At 46.3% G+C, this 21,190-nt stretch overlaps 1 protein-coding gene across 5 annotated transcripts in view; it reads right to left on the reverse strand.

The window, feature by feature from the left end:
• Window positions 1–17,159, reverse strand: part of RNF32 (ring finger protein 32) — a 53,920-nt gene extending 36,761 nt beyond the window's left edge. For 2 of the 5 annotated variants that reach the window (XM_048837608.2, XM_048837606.2), the window contains exons 1-3: window positions 17,030–17,159; window positions 8,444–8,594; window positions 7,670–7,940 (exon numbers count right to left, since the gene is read on the reverse strand). In XM_048837608.2, coding sequence (XP_048693565.1) covers window positions 7,670–7,940; window positions 8,444–8,551 — 379 coding nt within the window. In that variant the 5' untranslated portion in view covers window positions 8,552–8,594; window positions 17,030–17,159. Of the gene's footprint in view, window positions 1–7,669; window positions 7,941–8,443; window positions 8,595–15,620; window positions 15,827–17,029 lie in introns of all 5 variants that reach the window. The other 3 variants (XM_048837607.2, XM_048837609.2, XM_048837610.2) reach the window with 3 other exon arrangements.
• Between the last annotated feature and the right edge of the window lie 4,031 nt (window positions 17,160–21,190).

Consider the following 21,190-nt stretch of genomic DNA (forward strand, 5'->3'; position numbering starts at 1 on the left):
GTTCTAAAGAGGATGGCAATCAATTGTTCTCCATGTCCACTGAAGGTAGAACAAGAAGTAATGGGCTTATACTGCAGAAAGGGAGATGTAGGTTAGATATTAGGAACAACTTTCTAACTATAAGGGTAGTTAAGCTTTGTGGGCTTAAGTTTTGCAGGGAGGTTTTGAGAGGTTTTTCAGAACAGGTTGGACAAACAGAGATGGTCTAGGTTTAGCTGTCCTGCCTTAGTGCAGGGGGCTGAACTGAACGATTTCTCAAGGTCCCTTCCAGCCCTACATTTCTACTATTTTATGAAGTCCTGACCTTGCAATTGATTCCATACAGGCAGACCATTTTGCCTGTGTGGAGTCCTATTGATTTTGTGTAGTTCTCTTTGCAGAATCAGGGCCTTGAATTTTAAATTCTTTAGAGTACAGGCATGTGTGTCTGCACAGCAGCTACCGCAATTGCAATGTGATCTTCACTGGGGCCTCTGGGCACAACAAGAGATTAAATCATCATGATCTGTGTTTATCTCACTAAATTGTAAGATCTTGATGGGGAAGGTCTGTGTCTTTTTTAAAAAGTCTAGTCAAGAAGTTTTGGGGGGAAAGGGGGAAGCATAAGCCTCAGCTTCCTCCAGGCCCCAGGGATGCTCAACCCCCCCTGCTCCGCCCAGGTCCCACCCCCACCCACCACGTACCCCCAAACCCTCCACCCCATCCCATGTCTTCCCACCCCCGCTCCACCTCAGACCCCGCCCACACCCCTTCTCCCAACTCTCCACCTCTTCCCGCCCAGTTCTGCCCCCTCCCCTGAGCATGCCCCATTCCCGCTCCTCCCCCTTCCTCCCAGAGCCTCCTGAACACCGCAAAACAGCTGACTGCAGCAGGCGGTAGGCAGTAGAAGGGAGGGGGAGGAGTTGATTGGTACGGCCTCCGGCAGGCAGGAGGCACTGGTTGGGGGGGGAAGTAGGGGAGCTGGCAGCCAGTGGGTGCTAAGCACCCGCTAATTTTTTTCCATGGGTGCTCCAGCCCTGGAGTGCCCATGGAGTCGGCACCCATGAGGGGAAAGATAAGGAAACCAAAAGAAATGGTTCATGATAAGAATGCTGTAGAAACCTTTAGCAAGGGGATCTCTGAAACTAATGGTTGGGAAAGACATAATGGCTGTTAGTCTGCTAATATACTTGCTGCATTTTTATAGCAATGTTTATTGCCACTGTAAAATTGTATTATAATAAAAAAATATTTCTTCTTTGAATGCTTGCTCATGTCCATTTCAATGTAGGTTTGTGCTTGCTCTGAACACCACCACCAGAAAGTTTTCCCTCGGTGGTATCTGTCAGATCGGCTCAGGTGCTCCCTGAAGTCGTGCCCTCACAGTGCTGGTATATAGGGCTTCACTGCCACCTCAGTTCCTTCTTACCACCCGTGACGGTCTCTGGAACTGCTGCTCTTCCTTGCATTTTCCTGCAAGTATGCATTTTCCTTGCATTTTTCTCAGTGGACTTTGTTGATTATCTGTAAATAGTTCTTCTCTTAAAGTTTAAGTTAGTTAGTATAGTTGATAGCGGACTCCATTTAGCAGGGTTAGCCCTTCCATGGCGCTGGGGTATGTCTCGGTCCCCAGGGTTCAAGCCGTGTGTGTCATACCATCAGCCAATACTGGTTAATACAGCCACATTCCAGCTGCCTCAAGCATCTGGGGGAGGTCCACATGCAGGAGCGTTGCAGGATTTGCAAGGGCTTCAGGCCCAGAATTAAGAAGGACAGGGACACCAAACTCAATTACCTCCTTATGGAGGCAGCGCTTTGTCCCCTTTCGGAGCCGAGACACATTGACTTGGCACCAAGTACTTTGGCTTCAGTGAGAAGTGCCCCAGTGTCTCTAAAGGAGGTGCAGTGTTGTTTCGCTTCTCTGGAGCCGAGAAAAGACTCTGTGTCTACAGCCTGGCACCGACACTCATCCCCAATGCCGGGAAAGACAACTCCAGCATGGGATTCTTGGCACCGCTCTCTATTGCCGGTGCCAAGAAAGAAGCAGAGAAAACCTGATCTGGGGAGATCCCCAACCCCAAGGTCTGCAGGGCATAGAGATGCAGACAGAGGGTGACCCATGTCAGGCCACTAGGAAATGCCAGCGGTGCAGACGATACCATTGTCTCCGGCCCCAGTAAGGGTGTTGTTGGACTCTACACCAAGGGAGAGCCACCAGAGTTTAACAGCCCTGGTGCTTCAGTCCATGCTGGAGGCGTTAGAGGCAGCGAGGGAGTTGCTGTCATCTGGTACTGGTACTGCCATCTCCTGCCACTCAGGAGCTGACCGCGGCGGCACCGGAGGCAAGGACCTTTGCATCACAGAGACCCCAGGTGCCATCAAAAGGTAAGCCAGCCATGATGTCGCAGTGCCCATCTTCTTCCTCCTGGCACCATTCACTGACACCAGTTGGCATCGCCTCACCCCAGAATCTGAGGTGGAGTCATTCGTCTTCCGCAGGAGCAGGCACCACTCCAACTGACAACACCCAATGACTGAGATGAGCCAGGGCATTTCACCAATGCCCTGGCCACCAGCGCAGTGGCAGATGCCACTACAGTGGCCATTTTGGAATCCCTGGGCTTTTCAGCCAGTCCAGGGTCCACAGTCCAGGAGGCCCTATTCCATTGCATTGGGGTTGAAAGCTCCCTGACCAATTACCTTGGAGCAGGGACCAGGCCTCAGTGCCAAGCCCAGTACTGAACTGCAAGACCCAGCCCCATGGGACCCATCCGGCTCAGAGGGTGAGGAACAAGGCCCCTTGCTGGTACAGGCTTCCTCTTCCTCCTCTCCCAAAGAGACAGTGGCTGGAACAAGTGTAGAGTCTTCCCAGGACAACTATAGGGCGCACCAGGAGCTCATCAGGAGGGTAGCCCAGAACCTGGGTATCCAGGTCGAGGAGATCTCTGAATCATCCCACGCCCAGGTGGATATTTTAGCAGCTTCAGGGCTATCACGGATGGCTCTGCCTTTGAACAATGCCATTTTGGACCCCATCAAGGCCTTATGGCAGACCCCTGTGTCCCTCCAATCTATTGCGAAGAGGATGGAGAAAAAGTACTTTGTCCCTTCCAAGGGGTATGAATTCCTGTACACATACACACAGTCACTGGTCTCATTGGTAGTTTCAGCCGCAAATGAGTGGGAGCAGCAAGATCAGCTAGGGCCAACTCCCAAGGCCAAAGACGCCAAAAAAATAGACCTTTTTGGCAGGAGGGTGTACTCAACTGGTGTCGTCCAGCTCAGGATCGCAAACCAGCAAGTGCTCCTGAGCCGGTATGATTTCAACTCCTGGAGCGCAATGGCAAAATTCAAGGAGCTTTTGCTGCAGGAGTCTAGGGGTGAGTTCTTGGCCCTAGTTGAAGAGGGGAAAGGCATCCCTCCAGCCAGCTTTGGACACAGTAAACTCTGAAGCCTGATCCATGGCTTTGGCTATGGTTATGTCAAGAAGTTCGTGGCTTCAGTCCTCAGGTTGCCCTATGAGGTGCAGCAGACAGTGCAGGACCCTCTGCTTGAAGGCAAGTTACTCTTTTCGGAACAAACAGACTTCAAGCTGCATAGTCTGAAAGACTCTACAGCCACCCTGAAATCTCTGGGGTTGCATACACCAGCTCCCACCAGGAATTACCATAAGCCCCAACCATTGGCCTGCTTTTATCCGCCAGAGCAGAGACAAGACTATAGCAGGAGGAGTGGAGGCTATAAGAGGAGGCTTTTGTCCCAGTCCTCATCTGTCCCAGTGCCTGCCCCTCCGAGACAATCAGTGGGGTCTAAGCAAGCCTTTTGATGGGACTCTCAGGGACGATGTACCAGGACAATATGTGGATCCAATTTTCCCTATTTTTGTTGACCAGTTGTCCCACTTCTATCGCGCATGGATCCGTACCCTTCCTGTTCCTCTTCAGGGACCCTTTTCATGACCAACTTCTATCCCAAGAGGTGCAAGTTGCTCCTAAGGGCGGGAGCAATGGAAGAGGTTCCACTAGAGTGAAAGGATTGGGGGTCCTAATCCCGAAGGCCAATGGCGATCTTGGACCTACGAAACCTCAACAGATTCATGAAGAAACTGATGTTCCACATGGTCTCCTTGCCCTCCATTATCCCGTCTCTGGACCTAGAGGACTGGTACACTGCCCTCGACTTGAAGGATGCATATTTTCATATTGCGGTATTTCAGGGACACAAAAGGTTCCTATGATTCATTGTGAACCACATGCACTATCAATTTACTGTGCTCCCATTCAGCCTGTCAGTAGCCCCTCAAGTGTTCACAAAGTGCATGGCAGTCACTGCAGTCTTCCTTGGGAGAAAAGGGGTTCAGGTCTACCCCTACCTCGACAACTGGCTGATCAAAAGTCAATCCAAGGCCCAGGTGGAGGTAGATGTGGAGATAATACAGTCAACCTTCCAGGACCTGGAGCAGTTGATAAATATGCAGAAATCTACCTTTTCCCCAGTTCAAAGGATAGAATTGGGACAGTCCTCAACTTGACCTAGTCCAGAGCCTTTCTCTCGAAAACTTGTTCAGAGCACTTGGGGTGCTCAGAGAGAGCCTGAGGAATCACCCCATCACCACAGCAAGAAACTGCTTAAAGCTCCTAGGGCATAGAGCGTCATGCACCTATTTGGTATAACATGCGAGATTATGGCTCAGACCTCTACAGCCTCGGCTGGCATCGACATATGCACTGGGCTGACACCATTTGGACAGGGTGGTATCACTTCCTCTGTCCGTGATTGCAACTCTTCTTTGGTGGCTGGACCCACAGACAGTATGTGCAGGAATCCCACTCTCAAGGTCCCAATCAAAGTCTCTCATTACAGATGCATCAGCAATGGGATGGGGGGCTCATTTGGGGACCTACAGAACTCAGGGCCTCTGGTCCCCAAAGGACCTCTCGTTACACATCAATGTGAGGGAACTGAGGGCAGTGCACCTAGCTTGCCAGGTGTTCCAAACCCATTTGGAGGGCAACAGCATGTCGGTCCTTACAGACAACACGACAGCAGGGCAGAGAACACTCCTCTCCCCTATGCCAGAAGCTCTTCGACTGTGGGAATTCAGCATAGCCCACTCGATTCACCTCGAAGTCTCCTACTTTCCGGGCTCAAATAAGTTAGTGGATCACCTCAGCAGATCCTTTCCCAACCATCACGAATGGTCCATTTGCCCAGATCGTGAGCACCATTTCCCAGAGGTGGGGAACTCCGCAGGTAGACCTGTTTGTGACAAAACACAACAGGAAGTGTTTTCAGTTCTGCTACTTCCTTGCCACAGCCTGGTCTCACTCACAGACACCTTTCTCCTCCCTTGGACAGACCATCTCTTGTATGCGTTCCCTCCCATCCCTCTCATACAGAGTTTTGCTGAAGGTCAGAAGGGACAGGACGCGTCCTATCCTGATAGCCCCGGCCATGTCAGCACTGATTCACCACCCTCCTAGATCTCTTGGTGGACATGCCAATCAGCCTGCCCCTGTTCCTGGGCCTGATCTCTCAGGACCACGGCTGTGTATGTAATCTGAATCTCGAGTCTGGAAGCTCCATGGCTGAATCCTGCAGAACTGCCATGCTCTGGGCCAGTTTGCGAGGTGCTTTTTGGGAGCAGGGAACTGTCCACTAGAACCACTTACCTGGCAAAGTGGAAGAGATTCTCCATCTGTTCAGTGCAAAAGGGGTTTTGCCTGCTCAGTCAACACTGCCTTTCATTATAGATTATCTACTCCACTTGAAACAGCAAGGCCTAACAGTATCATATATTAGGGTCCATCTAGCCGCAATCTCAGCCTTTCACGCATGGATGAACAGGCAGTTAGTTTTCTCAAACTCGATCTGTAATCGTTTTCTTAAGGGATTGGAGCAGCTATACCCCTAGGTACACAAGCCACTCCCTCCCTGGACCTCAGCTTGGTGCTGGCAATCTAACAGGACCCCCATTTGAACCACTGGCAACGTTCTCTCTGCTCTACCTGTCCTGAAAGGTGGCCTTCCTAGTCACCATTACTTCTGCCAGAAAGGTCTCAGAGAGCAGAGCTCTTACTTCAGAACCACCATACACAGTCATCTTCAAGGACAAAGTTCAGCTGCAGCCACACTTGGACTTCCTGCCAAAGGTGGTCTCACAATTCCTTAGTAACCAGGATATCTTCCTACTTGTCTTCTATCCGAAGCCACATACTAAAAGGGAGGAACAGAGACTCCAGCTAGGTGTTATGTGTACACTAACCTTTTCCATAGAAAGGACTAAACCTTTTCGGAAGTCCACTCAGCTTTTCATAGCCATTGCAGTCAGAATGAAAGGCCATTCAGTCTCAGACCAGAGAATTTAGTTGTGGATCACTGTCTGTATCTGCACATGGTATGACCTAGTGAAGTCCTGGCTCCTCCACTGACAGCCTATTCTCCAAGAACTCAAGCATCAGTAGCAACGTCCATGGCGCAAGTCCCAGTTCAGGACATTTATAGAGCAGCAACATGGTCATCAGTCCCCCCTTTCGCGTCCCACTATGTCATCACCCAGCAAGCTAGCGATGATGTGGGTTTCGGCCAAGCGGTGTTACAATCAGTGTGCCAATAAACTCCAAACCCTCCACCTGTGTAACTGCTTGGGAGTCACCTACACTGGAATCGACATGAGCAAGCACTCAAGGAAGAAAAAACAGTTACTAACCGTCCGTAACTGTTGTTCTTCGAGATGTGCTGCTCATGTCCATTCCACCCCACTTCGCCTGCCCCTCTGTCCAAGTTAGCCAGCAAGAAGGAACTGAGAGGCAGCGGGGCCCTATAAATAGGCACTATGAAGGAGCGGCTCCAGAGGGCACCAGAGCCGACCCCACAGATACCCTGGGGGAAAAACTTTCTGGCAGCAGTGCTCGGGATGAGCACACACCTACATTGGAATGGACACGAGCAACACATCTTGAAGAACAGTTATGGAAAGTTAGTAACTGACGTTTTTTAAAAGAAATTTGCTCACTATGCATGATTCCAAGCTCTCACTTTTGTGACTTTTATCTTGTTGCATGTTTGCTTCTTAATATGAAGTAGGTATTTAACTACAGGTGTTAATTCTTGCTGGGGTTCGCCCCAAGATCATTGTGAAAACAAACATTTTTAAATTTGCGCAGGGGTGGGTAAAGTTAGCAACAGCACACAATTTATGCCCAAACTAGTAAACATCATTTACTAAATAAAAGGTAAAGAGACAGTTGCACACAATCTTATATAATCATCCCAATATTAAAAATAACATCTGTTTTTGTTTATACTTGTATTGCATTGTATTTTCAACCACTAATATAAAAAAATTTTTTACAAAAAAACAGTGGGGAAAAAAGTGCCTGTTTCTAGAACGAAAAAATTCATCTAGACTTACTTATTTCTTCCTTCTCCCCTTCTCTGTCACACTGAAAATAAATTCAAATATATGACAGATGTGAAAAGTATTCAACCTTTTTGATGGCAGTTTTATCGTTTAAATAATCACTGTTTTCCTGAAGGTCCAAAGTACTTGATTTTGACATTTATAAACTTTCTATGCATTATACAGCTTTATGCTAAATAATAGTATTGAAAAGAACATCTAGCTATTGTATTCTAATAAGTTTGAAATAAAATGCAAAAATACACAAATCAAAATATAATGGTTTACCTAATGTTAATTGTGGAGGGTTAGGATCAAGGACATATTCTTTTTCTGGATCTTCCTTTTTTGTGTGGAGAATGCTCTTTTTTCTTAGTCCAGTATCTACTACTGCTCTGACCATCTCTTTGTTCACAGGTTTGTAAATGTTCTTTTTATTCCTTAACTTTGACTTAAAAGGATCTGCTAATGAAAGATCCTGCAGCTGAAGGTTATGTAAAATATGATCTTGTAAAGCAACTGCAGTAACAGCTAAAATATCTCGTTTGGAGGAACTGCCCTAAAAAAATCCAAAATTATTAATATAAATGACTTGTATATGTGTACATTATGTACAGTATATTAAAAAAGAAAAGTTCAGCCCTTAGCCAATGATGTTTTAATTTAACAAAGGTTTTTATACATATACAACTTCCATGCTTGAAGTCTTACTAATGTACAATTACCATAATATGAAATTTAAGATTGATGTTACTGACACATCCTAACCTTAACTTATAAAGTCAAAAGAAACATTTGATTTATGGTTTATATTAAATAAAATAGCAGTAATTTTTAACTTTTAATTACTGAACCCATAATTATTATATGCAATAAACTCATTATGAACTATAAAAGTTGGACATGCCTAAACATATTTTGCCTCAGTATAATTAAACACAATCCCAAGGCTAATCTTGCCTTTCATAGCCCTGAACATAAACAAATACTTGTAAGTATATATTACTTTTAACACACTAAATGGGCCTATCTATATTCATTTCAATTTTTTGTAATGCTCACTTCTTTTAGCATAAAATATGACCTGTGCACCTTGTAATTGTTTTTAGAATTATGGACTGAAGTCACTGATGAACTACTTGTCTTCAAAACAGAATAATGATGTTCCATTGACAGCGACAATTGACAGCATATTTTGTAATATCTTGTAGTTCTAAAACCAAAAATACAAAAGAATTAGTAACTTTTTGATCAACAGAAATACCCTCATTAATTTTGTACACTTCCACAGTACTGTCAATGTTCACTATTTTCTACACCTGTGGACAACAAGAGGTTAGCACAACGCACAATGGTGCTGAAAAAATTAGCTCCATGTAAAACAAAAGTAGATTGTGACCCCGCTCCCCCCACAAACTCCAATGTAGTACATATGCTGCATACAGTATATTTTTGTATAGGAGCTAATGGATCTGTCCTGCAATCCTGCCTTTATATCAGCTTTTAGATTATTTGTATTGTGTTGGCACCTAACAGCCCCAGTCATGGACCAGGACCCCATTAAGATAAGCACTGTACAAACACACACACATACACACACACATCCTGTTCCAAAGCATTTATAATCTAAGCTGTGACCTCTCTTGGTTCTCCCTGTTCTCTGGAAGCTATTTCAACATCTGTTGGTCGATCATCCTCCTCCCGTCCCCCCTTCCCAGTTTGGGTACCTTAGGTCTCTGTTCTGAGCCTTCTCCTCTTGTCCCTATCCTTGGCTGAATTCATCTGCTCACTTGAGTTGAATTCTCTCTCTTTTCTGATAACTTTCAGGTATACTTCTCCACTCCTGACCTGTACTCTCTGCTTCGACATAGGGTTGCCAACCCTCCCAGTTTCATTGGGAGTCTCCTGGAATCGGGCTCTATCTCCTTAAGGCTACTCAAGCCAAACTGGAAGATTTTAGGCTGCTAAAAGCCCAGCAGCACAGTGGGGCTAAGGCAGGCTCTCTGCCTGCCCTGGCTCCATGCCGCTCCCAGAGCAGCTGGCACGTCCCTGTGGCCTGGGGGGGTCCTCCATGTGCTGACCCCACTCCCAGTGCCAACTCCACAACTTCCATTAGCTGGGAACTGTGGCCACTGGGAGCTGTGGGGGAGTGCCTGCAAGTAGGGGCAGCGTGCGGAGCCCCCTGGCCCCACCAGGGGCTGCAGGGATGTGCTGGCCGATTCTGGGAGCGGCGAGGGGCCAGGGCAGGCAGGGAGCCTTCCTTAGCCCCGCTGCACTGCTGACTGGGAGCCACTCGAGGTAAGTGACGCCTGGCCAGAGCCCGCACCCCAACCTTCTGCCCCAGCCCTAAGCCCCCTCCAAGAGCCAGCACCCCACACCCCACCTGCACCCCAACCCCCTGCCCAGAGCCCCCTTCTGCACCCAAACTCCCTCCCAGAGCTTGCACACCGCACCCCAACCAGCTGCTCCAGGCTAAGCCCAGAGCCCCCTCCCACACTCCGAATGCTCAGCCCCAACCCGGAGCCCACACCCCAACCCCCTGCCTGGTAAGAATGAGTGAGGGTGAGGGAGAGCAAGCGATGGAGGGAGCAGGGATGGAGTGAGCGAGGCAGGGCCTCGGAGAAGGGGCGGGGCCTTGAGGCAGAGGGTGGGGCAAGGGTGTTTGGGTATGTGTGATTAGACAGTTGGCAACTCTACTTTGATATCATATTTTGCTACCTCCCTGACTGCCTATATTGGATTGTTTATTGTCATCTTAAACTCAACATGGCCAAATCTAAGCTCATAATCTTTCATCCCAAACCTCCACTACTTCCAATCTTCTTTACCGTTAATGATGCCACTATCCTCTGTCATGCAGGCCTGTAGTAATTAATTTGGGATGTCTTTGACTTCTCCCTTTCCGTCTCGCCCCACATCAAGACTATGGTCAACTCATGTTGCCTTTTTCCTCCTCTATTCAAAATCTGGCCTTTCATTTCCACCCCAAATAGAAAAACGTCCAAATTCCTTGTCCCTACCCATATCATCTCCCACCTTCATTACTGCAATCTCCTTCTCCCCGGTCTTCTTCATACTAGCCTTATGGTTCCATCCCATCCAAAAAGGTATTGCCAAAGGCTACCTTCTTATCCATGACTATAACTAGACACCATTTACTCACTGTGCTGGTGTGCATCTAATTAAAACTTCTTGTCCTTGACTTCAAGGCTGTATGTGGCACAACCCCTGCCTGAATCTTGGACCTGGATGTGTCTGTGTTGCTCCCCACCACTCTTTCTGCTCACTAATGACTACACCTTCAATACCCTTTTTGCAAAAAGAAAAGGAGTACTTGTGGCACCTTAGAGACTAACCAATTTATTTGAGCATAAGCTTTTGTGAGCTACAGCTCACTTCATCGGATGCATGAAGACATTTTTATACACACAAACCATGAAAAAATGGGTGATTATCACTACAAAAGGTTTTCTCTCCCCCCACCCCACTCTCCTGCTGGTAATAGCTTATGTAAAGTGATCACTCTCCTTACAATGTGTATGATAATCAAGGTCCTTGATCATTTGGAGGTGATGGTAGGTTGGGGAAAATAACCAGAAGACATGACTGTGGTTCTATTCTCCTTCAACGAGGTTGTGCATCCGTCTTTGATTACCAGAGTTTATCACATGGAGTTCTGGATAGTATCAGTGGCTAGGATTGCTTTCCTCCATTTATGTTTGGCCAAAAGAGCCAATTTCATTTGCAGACCATTTCAAATGAAAACCTTGCTGTTGTCATCCATGGCTTTGTCACTTCAGAATTAGACTATTATGATGTATTCTATGTAGACAACATCCATAAGCTTATTCAGAAACTTTAAATGGCATAGAATACAGCCATCTTTTTAATGAGTGAACAATTTCACAAGGAGCACTTTACACTTGTGTGCTAGGGCCCTACCAAATTCATGGTCCATTTAAGTCAATTTCATGGTCATAGGATTTTTAAAATAGTAAATTTCATGATTTCAGCTATTTAAATCTGAAATTTCAAGGTGTTGTAATTGTAGGGTTCCTGACCCAAAAAGGAGTTGGGGTGGGGGTTGCAGAGTTATTCTAGAAGGGAGCTGCGGTACTGCTACCCTTACTTCTGCGCTGCTGCTGCTGGCAGTGGTGCTGGGCAGCTGAAGAGTGGTGGCTGCTCGCCAGGAACCCAGCTCTGAAGGCAGTGCTGCCACCAGCAGCAGCGCAGAAGTAAGGATGGCATGGTATGGCATTGTCACCCTCACTTCTGCACTGCTGCCTGTAGACTGGGCCCTGAGTTAGCAGCCACCACTCTCTGGCCACCCTGCTTTGAAGGCAGCAGCACAGAAGTAAGGGTGGCATGGCATGGTATTGCCACCATTACTTCTACGCTGCTGCTTGTGGGGCACCACCTTCAGAGCTGGGCGCTCAGCCAACAGCCGCTGTTCTCCAGCCACCCAGCTCTGAAGGTAGTGTAGAGGTAAGGGTGGCAAGATGCTGGTCTCCCTGTGAAATCTGTATAGTATAGGGTAAAAGCACACAGAAAAACAGATTTCACAGGGGGAGACCAGATTTCACGGTTCATTTCATGGCCATGAATTTGGTAAGGCCCTATTCACGATCTCCCACGCTGTTGCTCGGCTTCTGAGTTGAATTTAAAGCACAGACTATATAGTAATAATAATTTCCCCTGCTCTTTATTATGGAATGAAAGCTGTCCCAATATTTAAAGTGACATGGGTCAGATTTTCACAATAATTTAAACTTTGAAAAACTATCTTTTATTAATTAAAAAACCAACAGATTTTTTGTTTTAATTGTTTAAATTGCAGTGGAAACTGTTGAAACAAACAAACCATACTCTAAACACTCCCTTGCCTTAAAGAAAAGGAGTACTTGTGGCACCTTAGAGACTAACCAATTTATTTGAGCATAAGCTTTCGTGAGCTACAGCTCACTTCATCGGATGCATACTGTGGAAAGTATAGAAGATCTTTTTATACACACAAAGCATGAAAAAATGGGTGTTTACCACTACAAAAGGTTTTCTCTCCCCCCCACCCCACTCTCCTGCTGGTAATAGCTTATGTAAAGTGATCACTCTCCTTACAATGTGTATGATAATCAAGGTGGGCCATTTCCAGCACAAATCCAGGGTTTAACAACAACGTCTGAGGAACAGTGGGGGGAGCGGGGGGGTTGGAAAAAACAAGAGGAAATAGGTTACCTTGCATAATGACTTAGCCACTCCCAGTCTCTATTCAAGCCTAAGTTAATTGTATCCAATTTGCAAATGAATTCCAATTCAACAGTCTCTCGCTGGACTCTGGATTTGAAGTTTTTTTGTTGTAATATCGCAACTTTCATGTCTGTAATCACGTGACCAGAGAGATTGAAGTGTTCTCCGACTGGTTTATGAATGTTATAATTCTTGACATCTGATTTGTGTCCATTTAGTCTTTTACGTAGAGACTATCCAGTTTGACCAATGTACATGGCAGAGGGGCATTGCTGGCACATGATGGCATATATCACATTGGTGGGTGTGCAGGTGAACGAGCCTCTGATAGTGTGGCTGATGTTATTAGACCCTGTGATGGTGTCCCCTGAATAGATATGTGGGCACAGTTGGCAACGGGCTTTGTTGCAAGGATAAGTTCCTGGGTTAGTGGTTCTGTTGTGTGGTATGTGGTTGCTGTTGAGTATTTGCTTCAGGTTGGGGGGCTGTCTGTAGGCAAGGACTGACATGTCTCCCAGGATTTGTGAGAGTGTTGGGTCATCCTTCAGGATATACAATACCAGGATAGGTTGTAGATCCTTAATAATGCGTTGAAGGGGTTTTAGTTGGGGACTGAAGGTGACAGCTAGTGGCGTCCTGTTATTTTCTTTGTTAGGCCTGTCCTGTAGTAGGTGACTTCTGGGAACTCTTCTGGCTCTATCAATCTGTTTCTTCACTTCCGCAGGTGGGTACTGTAGTTGTAAGAACGCTTGATAGAGATCTTGTAGGTGTTTGTCTCTGTCTGAGGGGTTGGAGCAAATGCGGTTGTATCGCAGAGCTTGGCTGTAGACAATGGATTGTGTGGTGTGGTCAGGGTGAAAGCTGGAGGCATGTAGGTAGGAATAGCGGTCAGTAGGTTTCCGGTATAGGGTGGTGTTTATGCGACCATCGTTTATTAGCACTGTAGTGTCCAGGAAGTGGATCTCTTGTGTGGACTGGGCCAGGCTGAGGTTGATGGTGGGATGGAAATTGTTGAAATCATGGTGGAATTCGTCAAGGGCTTCTCTTCCATGGGTTCAGATGATGAAGATGTCATCAATATAGCGCAAGTAGAGTAGGGGCGTTAGGGGACAAGAGCTGAGGAAGCGTTGTTCTAAGTCAGCCATAAAAATGTTGGCATACTGTGGGGCCATGCGGGTACCCATAGCAGAGCCACTGATCTGAAGGTATACATTGTCCCCAAATGTAAAATAGTTATGGGTAAGGACAAAGTCACAAAGTTCAGCCACCAGGTTAGCCGTGACATTATCGGGGATAGTGTTCCTGACAGCTTGTAGTCCATCTTTGTGGGGAATGTTGGTGTAGAGGGCTTCTACATCCATAGTGGTCAGGATGGTGTTATCAGGAAGATCACCGATGGATTGTAGTTTCCTCAGGAAGTCAGTGGTGTCTCGAAGGTAGCTGGGAGTGCTGGTAGCATAGGGCCTGAGGAGGGAGTCTACATACCCAGACAATCCTGCTGTCAGGGTGCCAATGCCTGAGATGATGGGGCGCCCAGGATTTCCAGGTTTATGGATCTTGGGTAGTAGATAGAATATCCCAGGTCGGAGTTCCAGGGGTGTGTCTGTGCGGATTTGATCTTGTGCTTTTTCAGGGAGTTTCTTGAGCAAATGCTGTAGTTTCTTTTGGTAACTCTCAGTGGGATCAGAGGGTAATGGCTTGTAGAAAGTGGTTTTGGAGAGCTGCCGAGCAGCCTCTTGTTCATATTCCGACCTATTCATGAACCAGTCGGAGAACACTTCAATCTCTCTGGTCACACGATTACAGACATGAAAGTTGCAATATTACAACAAAAAAACTTCAAAACCAGACTCCAGCGAGAGACCGTTGAATTGGAATTCATTTGCAAATTGGATACAATTAACTTAGGCTTGAATAGAGACTGGGAGTGGCTAAGTCATTATGCAAGGTAACCTATTTCCCCTTGTTTTTTCCTACCTCCCCCCCGTTGTTGTTAAACCCTGGATTTGTGCTGGAAATGGCCCACCTTGATTATCATACACATTGTAAGGAGAGTGATCACTTTACATAAGCTATTACCAGCAGGAGAGTGGGGTGGGGGGGAGAGAAAACCTTTTGTAGTGGTAAACACCCATTTTTTCATGCTTTGTGTGTATAAAAAGATCTTCTATACTTTCCACAGTATGCATCCGATGAAGTGAGCTGTAGCTCGCGAAAGCTTATGCTCAAATAAATTGGTTAGTCTCTAAGGTGCCACAAGTACTCCTTTTCTTTTTGCGAATACAGACTAACACGGCTGTTACTCTGAAACTCCCTTGTCTTGTTTGTTGTTTAAACACTGCAGCATTTTCCAAGTACAAAGAGCACCTGAATGTGGAATAAACGAGAAGCTGACTATAAACAAAAGTGAATGATCTGGCTCATGCACATCCACTGATCAAGCTTGAGAGAAATAAACAAAAACAGGATAAGAAGTAAAGAATAAACTAGATTTAACAGAAAGTTTTCTATTAAGTCTCAGGTATTATGTATAACTTAGGGAAGGACATTAAACTACTGTTTTTTAACCTGATAATTGACCCTTAGAAAGCTAAAAGAAAAGGAGTACTTGTGGCACCTTAGAGACTAACCAATTTATTTGAGCATAAGCTTTCGTGAGCTATAGCTCACTTCATCAGATGCATACTGTGGAAACTGCAGAAGACATTATATACACAGAGACCATGAAACAATACCTCCTCCCATCCCACTCTCCTGCTGGTAATAGCTTATCTAAAGTGATCACTCTCCTTACAATGTGTATGATAATCAAGTTGGGCCATTTCCAGCACAAATCCAGGTTTTCTCACCCTCTGCCCCCCCCACACAAACTCACTCTCCTGCTGGTAATAGCCCATCCAAAGTGATCACTCTCTTTACAATGTGTATGGCTAAGTCTTTCAAGAACTAATCCAATTCCCACTGGAAAAAAATTGGAAGATTTCCATCAACTTACTTGGGAGTTGTCTCAGTGAGACATCATACAATTACCATCACAACTGGCACTCATTTTTGACAGGCTCAATAAAGAGACCAACAATCGCAAAGGTCACGGACAATGAACTACTCCTTCCTGGAGGTGGTCTCTTCAAGTTGAAGCCGAGTTATGCTTGTTGGAGCTTTTAGGGAAAGCCCCCACTAGTGCTGTACCTGTTTGGTGGACTGAAAGGATTTATTTTTTCAGAGATTAATTGACCTTCTGTTCCTCCTCTCAAAATATGATAAAACTGTCTCTAACTAAAGACAGGTTTCAGAGTAGCAGCCATGTTAGTCTGTATTCGCAAAAAGAAAAGGAGTACTTGTGGCACCTTAGAGACTAACCAATTTATTTGAGCATAAGCTTTCGTGAGCTACAGCTCACTTCATCGGAAGAATCTCTTATTGTAAAAACAAGTTTGGAACTAAAAATATAATAAAAAATATAATAAAATGTATTTTAACTACTGCAACATTTTTAATTTCTAATTTTAAAAAGCGTACCAGACTGCAAAAATATCTCTTCTAATTGCTCTTTATAGATTCTCTGTGGTGCTATTCCAACCACTGATTTTTATGATAATCAATCATTTGAATTTCTATTGCACCTTCCATCCATCTGCCACAGAACTTTGCAATCATGAATGAGGCAGGTTAAATGTTGCTAACTATTCCCATTTTACAGAAACCACCTGTTCACCCTGCCCTACCCCACCTCTTTCTTCTTCTCATCCTTAAACACATCAGATCCCATCACAGTAGCCCATCTTTGCACAAGTCTCCCTACTGCACATTGGTTCACGTCATGTGTCTCTCTAATTTATCAACACCCATCCTAACCATCCCCCAGAGAACCAGCCCTCCCTCCTCATCTACCTTTGTTTTCCCCCCCTCCAACATTCAGTATCTCTCCCTAAAAGTTCTCTGCTCCTGAATGCACCCAGCACCTCTCTCCTTACTGGCCCCTGTTCTCCCCAGCAGGCTCTTGTCCCCCCTTTCCCCCAGCACACATTGCCCCCCTTATTGGCCCCCTGCTTCCTCACCGCACTAATGGCCTCTGCTCCCCCATCACAGTGCCTCCTTACTAGCCCCTGCGTCCCCACTGAGTACTCCCCCTTACTGGCCCCTGGTTCCCCCTCCCCACGCAATGGCTCCTGCTCTCCCCATCACACATTGCCCCCCCATTGGCCCCTGCTGCCTCACCCCCACCCAACCCATGGCCCCCGCTCCCCCATCACACACTCCAAGGGCCTCCCTGCCCCCATCACATTGCCCCCTCTTATTGGCTCCTGTGGTCCACCCCCGATACAAACACCCCCCCTGCCGGGGGACTCTGCAGCACCCCTGGGCTAGTCCCATGGAGACTGTTACTGGCTTTTTAACACCAACCTGCTCCTCGCACCACAGTCCGGATCCGGTTGCTTAGCAACACAACTCCCAAGCTTTATCACAGCACGCCCCCGCCCCCACGGCTGCGCGAGGCAGAAACCGAGGCGTATGCGTGCGTGCCGCGCAAGTGGGCGGGCGGAACGTCAACGAGCCCGGGGCGCACGCAGAGCGGAAGTTCAAGTAGCGCGAGGGAGGAGTGCGGAATGCGGGCGTTAGGGCGTGAGGCTTTGCCTGTGGACGGGACAGCCCAGGCGCACCCAACGGTCGGTGTGTCCTCGTGCCCTTGGGTGCAGCTGCCCCTTTCGAACGCGCGTGGGAAGGGGAGGCGGAGCTCTCTGCCGGGCGGGCAGGGCTGGATAAAGCGGCGCGCGCCCTGCCTCTTTTGCTGAGCGTTGCGCTGCCCTCCCTCGCTCTGGCGGTGGCCCCCACTGGGAGAAGGGCAAGGCCTTATGCGGAGCCACCCTGGACGTGAGAGGTTCCTTGGCCCTGGTCAGCCTGTTGCGACCACATGAGGGGCACTGATGAAAGCTGGGTGGGAAAAGGGGGAGGGGGGGAGTTTTCACAATTGTGTCCCATTTTTTGGTCAACATTTGAACTTTAAACAAAATTTAAATTAAAAAAACCCAAAAACCTCCTCTCCCCATTCCCCCCCCCCCCCCCCCACACACATTTTCTCTCTCGCTCTCAAACTTTCAAAGAGCGGTTGTTTGGCTGCAGTGCCCCCCTCTCCCCCCGACTGCCAGGGAGCACTGCCCCTCTAACAGGTTTCAGAGTAACAGCCGTGTTAGTCTGTATTCACAAAAAGAAAAGGAGTACTTGTGGCACCTTAGAGACTAACCAATTTATTTGAGCCACAAGTACTCCTTTTCTTTTTGCCCCTCTAACGTGGCACTCCTGGCCAGCACACAATCGCCGCTCAGCAGAGAAGTGCCCACCGTGGATCCCTGCAGCAAGCTGACCCCCAACCACCAAAATTGTGTATATTTACATATCCGTTGATTTGCTATTTAGATTTTATTCTGGTTCCTGCATGTCTGTGGTGCTGCTTACTTTTCCCAACAGCATTTCTTACACTTACCTGTATGTTTCAGAGTAACAGCCATGTTAGTCTGTATTCACAAAAAGAAAAGGAGTACTTGTGGCACCTTAGAGACTAACCAATTTATTTGAGCATAAGCTTTCGGATTAAGTGAGCTATAGCTCACGAAAGCTTATGCTCAAATAAATTGGTTAGTCTCTAAGGTGCCACAAGTACTCCTTTTCTTTTTACCTGTATGTGCGTTTGTAGCGCAGACTCAGCTCTTATGGTCTATCGTAATTACTACACCCAGCTTCAGTTAATACATCTGCCTGAAAAAAAAGTAGTATTCTTCTGTTTTGTCCTATTGTGATTTTTTTTGGGTGGGGGAGGGAGTTGGAGCAAAATTTGTTCAGCTGTTTTGAGCTATCTGTCAGAAATAAATACTTTTTTAAAAAAAATCAGATTTTGTCTGTAGAAACACTTGGTTTTGAAATATCACTTTGGCAAGCTGCTATTCATAGATGATACAGTCAGCAGTGGCCATTGTGGTTCTCTCATCTGACCTGCAGAACATAGGCTCTGAGATTTCTCTGAATTAATTCTCTTTTGACTAAAGCATAATTTATTGTAAGACAATCTTAATTTCAAATTTTCCAGTTCCACCACCACTCTTGCTAAGTTCTTGTAGTGGTTCCTTAGTGAAGTATAAACAGGGTATTACTATTTACTTTGTAGGAGCTTGCAGAGAATTAGGAATCTGGACCCCATGGGGCACTGTGCAGTCTTGAAGGCCCTAATCCCATAAATACTTTCACTTGTGTTTAACTTTATTCACGTGACTAGTCTCTGACAGTGGCACACTTCTTGTGTGTAAGTGATTGTAGGGCTTATGTTTCCATTTTTTTTGGTGCTGGAAGGGGTACATCAAGTCATGTAGGCTATTTTGCTGCATCACTTTGCATACAATTTCAGATTTTGAGGGCAGAAACATCCACTACTTCTGCCCTTTGCGTTTCAGCGAAAATATTCCACAGAGCTGGGCTTTTTGTTTACCATCACAGATGATTTATTATCACACAAAGGAAGCACCAGAACAAATATATCCAGAACTGCTGGTAAGAATAGTTATAGTTGATTAATCTAGGCTTTTTCGGATGGTTTTCTGGCTATCCTTTACACTTAGATCCCATTTTTCCTCAAATGGACTGGGCACATTAAGTCAGGTCCTTAATCCATGAGCAGCTTTCCCTCCATCTGGCTGTTTTAACCAGCTTTCATTGCATTTTAAAAGGGCCAGCCAGTGAGAGGGCAGTTCACTCATAAAAACGGTACAATCTCATTCTGGCCTTCTCTTGTCTTCCCAGTTGCTTCTAAGGTATAATCTATTTGTCTATGTGGAAAGCCTGAAATGCCACAGTATTAGACATCTCTTCGTTACACTCTCTGCTTAGAGATCTGTTCCTAACATGTTTACAAACCAAAATGGAGTATTGTGTGACGTATTACAGAAATGCATGCAGTGTAGTTGTAGCCATGTCAGTTCCAGGATATTAAGGAGACAGGGTGGGTGAGGTAATATCTTTTATTGGACTAACTTCCATTGGTGAGAAAGACAAGCTTTTGAGCCGTGTAGAACTCTTCTGCGGGTCTGGGAAAACTACTTCACAGGTCACAGCAAAATGTAAGATGTAACAGAATGTTTAGCACAGTAGTTTTCAACCTGTGGTCATTGGATCCCCGGGAGTCCGCAGAATATGCCTAAGGCAGTGTTTCTCAAATGCAGCCACCAGGGGCTCTTCTTGTGGCCACAGCCTCCTGGGCTGTGATGGAGTGGGGATGGGTGGCAAAATAATGGCCCCTCCCCCGCCCTGTTGCTCCTGGATGCACTGCCTTGGTGTTGATTGCTGGGACCGCCAGCAGAGGTTGGGCTCTGCCCCCCTCTAGAGACACCTGGAGCACAACGCTGGAGAAGCAGGCAGCCAGTAAATTCTCCTCCTTCCCGGGGCAGTGGGGTTCAGGCTTTGGGCCTCAGCTCTGGGGTGGAGGGGGCGGCAGGTTGTGGCTGAGATGCTTCGGGCTCCGGCTCTGGCTGTGTGGTGGCAGGCCCCAGGCTCTTGCTGTGGGGCTTCAGGCTCTAGCCCCCTGCAGCCTCCCCCAGCTCCCCAACCCGCATGGCCCCTGGCCCCTGCTGTTTCCCCCAACACCCCATCCAGGGCTTAATTAGTCCCCAGGCTTGCCAGGGCTGAATAAATCTGCTGTGAAAAGTGATACTTACATCTTTGTTAATATCACTTTTCACAACAGACTTACTAGCTAACAATAAATAAATGACAATGATCTGGACATGTATATGTTCATATTTACTTGTTTTTCCCAAAGCTAACTAAGTATTTTAGGGGAAAGTATGAGATCGGCCACCAGCAAGAGTTGGTGGCCGCTCTCTGAGGACAAAATATTTGTCCTGAGAACTCCTGGTCTAAGGGGTCCGCGAAAGGTTGTCATTACCATAGAACAGTGATTTTCAGCCTGTGGTCTGTACACCTCTGTGGGTATGCAGAGTATGTCTAAGATTTCAAAAGGTGTCCGCACTGCCATTTGAAAATTTGTAGGGGTCTGCAAATAGAAAAAAGGTTAAGATGCTAATAAGTAATTAGCGCATATTGTAAGGGACTATTCAAGGTACTCTGGGCCACTCTACCTTCAATAATATAGAAATAGCATTTCAATATATTTAATTGTTCCTCTTTTTTATAGATACATTTGCTAGAAAATAGAAGAGAAATTGCTTTTAAAGTCATCCAGATAGAAAGTAGGTGGTTGATCTGTTGATGTTTTTCTTTTCAGCAGATACAAATATCTACTCAAATTACAGATCTGAACTAGCAGAGGGAAAAGTTATAAACAGGTACTTGTATGAGTATGTAATAGCTTCCATCTTCAAGACTATTAAAGCAGCCACCTTAAAATGACTAAAACAGTTATTTTTATAGATATGGGGGAGAAAATAATAAAACCATCACTTTATGAAGCTGCAATTCAGTAGGTGAAGAACATAAAAAAAATTAAACATGACACAATAATACCATATGAAAGTGTTCTCCAGGCTGAAGGAAAAGAGAGCTCTTTATTCAGTTTTCAAA

The sequence above is a fragment of the Caretta caretta genome, chromosome 2 (assembly GCF_965140235.1).
Source record: "Caretta caretta isolate rCarCar2 chromosome 2, rCarCar1.hap1, whole genome shotgun sequence".
In the NCBI taxonomy this organism is placed as follows: Eukaryota; Metazoa; Chordata; order Testudines; family Cheloniidae; genus Caretta; species Caretta caretta.